At 24.7% G+C, this 2,514-nt stretch overlaps 1 protein-coding gene across 1 annotated transcript; it reads right to left on the bottom strand.

Annotated features, from left to right (window-relative positions):
* Positions 1 to 578: 578 nt before the first annotated feature.
* On the bottom strand, positions 579 to 2,123 carry ENU1_075870 (ThiF family protein; the record flags this gene model as incomplete). The annotated part of the gene is made up of 1 exon (XM_008858538.1): positions 579 to 2,123. One exon carries the CDS (start codon positions 2,121 to 2,123, stop codon positions 579 to 581), a length of 1,545 nt encoding a protein of 514 aa, XP_008856760.1.
* Positions 2,124 to 2,514: the final 391 nt, after the last annotated feature.

Genomic DNA, 2,514 nt, shown 5'->3' with positions numbered 1-2,514 from the left:
AAATGGTGTTAAGTAAAATCAAGATAATCAAAAATAATAAATTAAAATCATTGACATAAATTCTAGTCAAAAAATAAAATATTGTCATTCAAGAAATACACATTAATAAAATTGAATGTATTTCAATAAAAACATAGTCTATTCCAAAACATGAATTTAAACAAAACAATGAAAAATAAAAATAAAGCAATGATTGTTATATTTAATTATCAAATTATTTGTAATTTTTAATTTAAAAGAAATAGTGTTTGAAATGATATTTTTAATTGAGTTAATTGACAAATTATATAATTTATTACTTCAAAGATAAAACAGAATTTATTCAATTCAATGTATGTTGAGTATTACATTTTAATTATTGAATAAATTTCTAATAACATTTATTTCAATTTGTAACATAAAGCTAATAACATAGTGAAAATAACTTAAAAAATAAGAATTTAAAAAACCAAAATGGTAATAATGAATAAAAACAGAAAACAGAAAGAAAAACAAAGAAATACTATAATTTAATAATCTTTCATTTTTATTGTTTAAACTAAAAATTAACAAAACGAATTAAAAAAAAATTCTTTTAGTTAGAAACGTCCATTGATTGAACTACCAGTTTCAGTGTTGAATATAAAGGTATTGTCTAATGCTCCAAATTGATGTGAAGCATATTTGATTACTTCTTGACCTACAAATGATCCAATAACTGAATTGACTGTATGAAGTTGAACCCCACCAAATCTACATATTTGTTCAACACAACTTCGTTCTACATTTTGTTCAACACCTTTTTCCTTTAGAACATGTTTTGTTAATTCAAGTAATTCATCAACATCTTGCTTATCATATGGTAATCTTCGGTGAATCTTTTCAAATTCAAATGATGCATAAATTATAGCTAAATACATTAAACTAGATTGTGGTGTATTTAACAAATAATCTTGTCCTGTCCAACTTGAGTTATATTTCCCATCAACTCCATCAATAACATGCATCTTTCTTAATGCTTTACAATGTCTTTTTACCATTTCAAGTGTAAATTCAACTTCTTTTTCAACACCATCTCGATTAACTCGTTCTTTAATATATTCTAATACTTCTTTTGCATCTTCTTCTAATTGTGAAACAAACACATGTTGAAGTTGAACAAAATACTCATTACTTGCAATCATATCTTTAATTCCTGAATCAACTGGTAAACGTTTATTCTTTTCATTAAATGTTTTAACACCTCCAATAAATCCCCAAAATTCAATTTCTTCTTTCTTTAATCCAATTAAAGAAGAAGAACTTCTTGGATCATTTAATAATTGTTTAACATTACCAGGAATGTCTTGCCAACAATAAAATACAAATTGAAGAGCTTCTTGAAAATTTTCTTCAGCATAAAAGTTAAATGCCTGTTTTCTAATTATTTCTTTAATCATATCTTTATCTTGTTTAGACTTAGGCACTCCAGTTTGACTTTTTTCTTTTCTCCATTGATTTAATGCCCAAATCAAAATTAAAGGAAAAGGAACATGCATATGTTTATCTTTATTTAAAGTCGGAATATCAATTGAATTATAAAATTCTTGTAATTTAGGGAATGGATATGGTACTCTTAAATCCATTGGAATATTAGAATTACCATCATCAAAAATTACATGACTTCCAACATACACTTTAACAATTCCAATAAATCCATTAGTATAAACTTCAATAACAGGATTCTTTGTTATTGTTGAAAGAGAAATAACATCTTCATGTAATTGATTACTACAAACAATAATGTCAAATGATTGAATAAAAGATTCTTCTTTAAGTATTTCTTGTAATGATTTAAAATAATATTCTCCTTTAACTCTATCATTTAGTTCAAGTAAATTATTAAGAGCACATTCTCCTCTTTTTTGTCCAAGATTTTCACAATCAATGAAAAAATTAGTTTCTAAATCATTTTCATCAACAATATGTTTGTCTGCAATTCCTATAAATCCAATTCCTGGAAGTACAATTGCTTTCATAAATTCACTAGCAACACAGTCACTTCCAATTGATAAAACTTTACTCTTTTCAAGTCTTGCTTGTGCAATTTCTCCCCATAATCTTAACTGTCTATCATATTTTTGAGTATCAGTCACTTGAGTCATATCACACGTATATCTAAATAATTCTTAGTTCTTTTTTTATTATTGAGGTTTATTTAGTTTTCGTTATATATAACGAATAATAATACAAGAAAAAACAAAAAATAAAAAATCTTTAAAATAACACAAATTTTAATCATGAATTATGTTACATTAATTTTGGCTCTTTTATTCCAATGTGTTTTTGCAATTAAACAAGACACAACAATTACTATTGTCACTTTTTCTAGTATTGGAGGATATTTGATTATTGTTGCTATTGTTTGTGTAGTTTTAGCATTGTTAAGACGAAAAAGAAGTGGAGGGGAATATGCACCATTAAATGGAAATTGAATGCTTTGATGAAATTTCATATTTTCTGTATATATCACATAAAAAATAAAAAGAATAAAAA

The sequence above is a fragment of the Entamoeba nuttalli genome (assembly GCF_000257125.1).
Source record: "Entamoeba nuttalli P19 unplaced genomic scaffold asmbl_3643, whole genome shotgun sequence".
In the NCBI taxonomy this organism is placed as follows: Eukaryota; Evosea; order Mastigamoebida; family Endamoebidae; genus Entamoeba; species Entamoeba nuttalli.
Note: the sequence above shows the minus strand (reverse complement) of the source record. Positions and strands in the feature narration are given on the sequence as shown.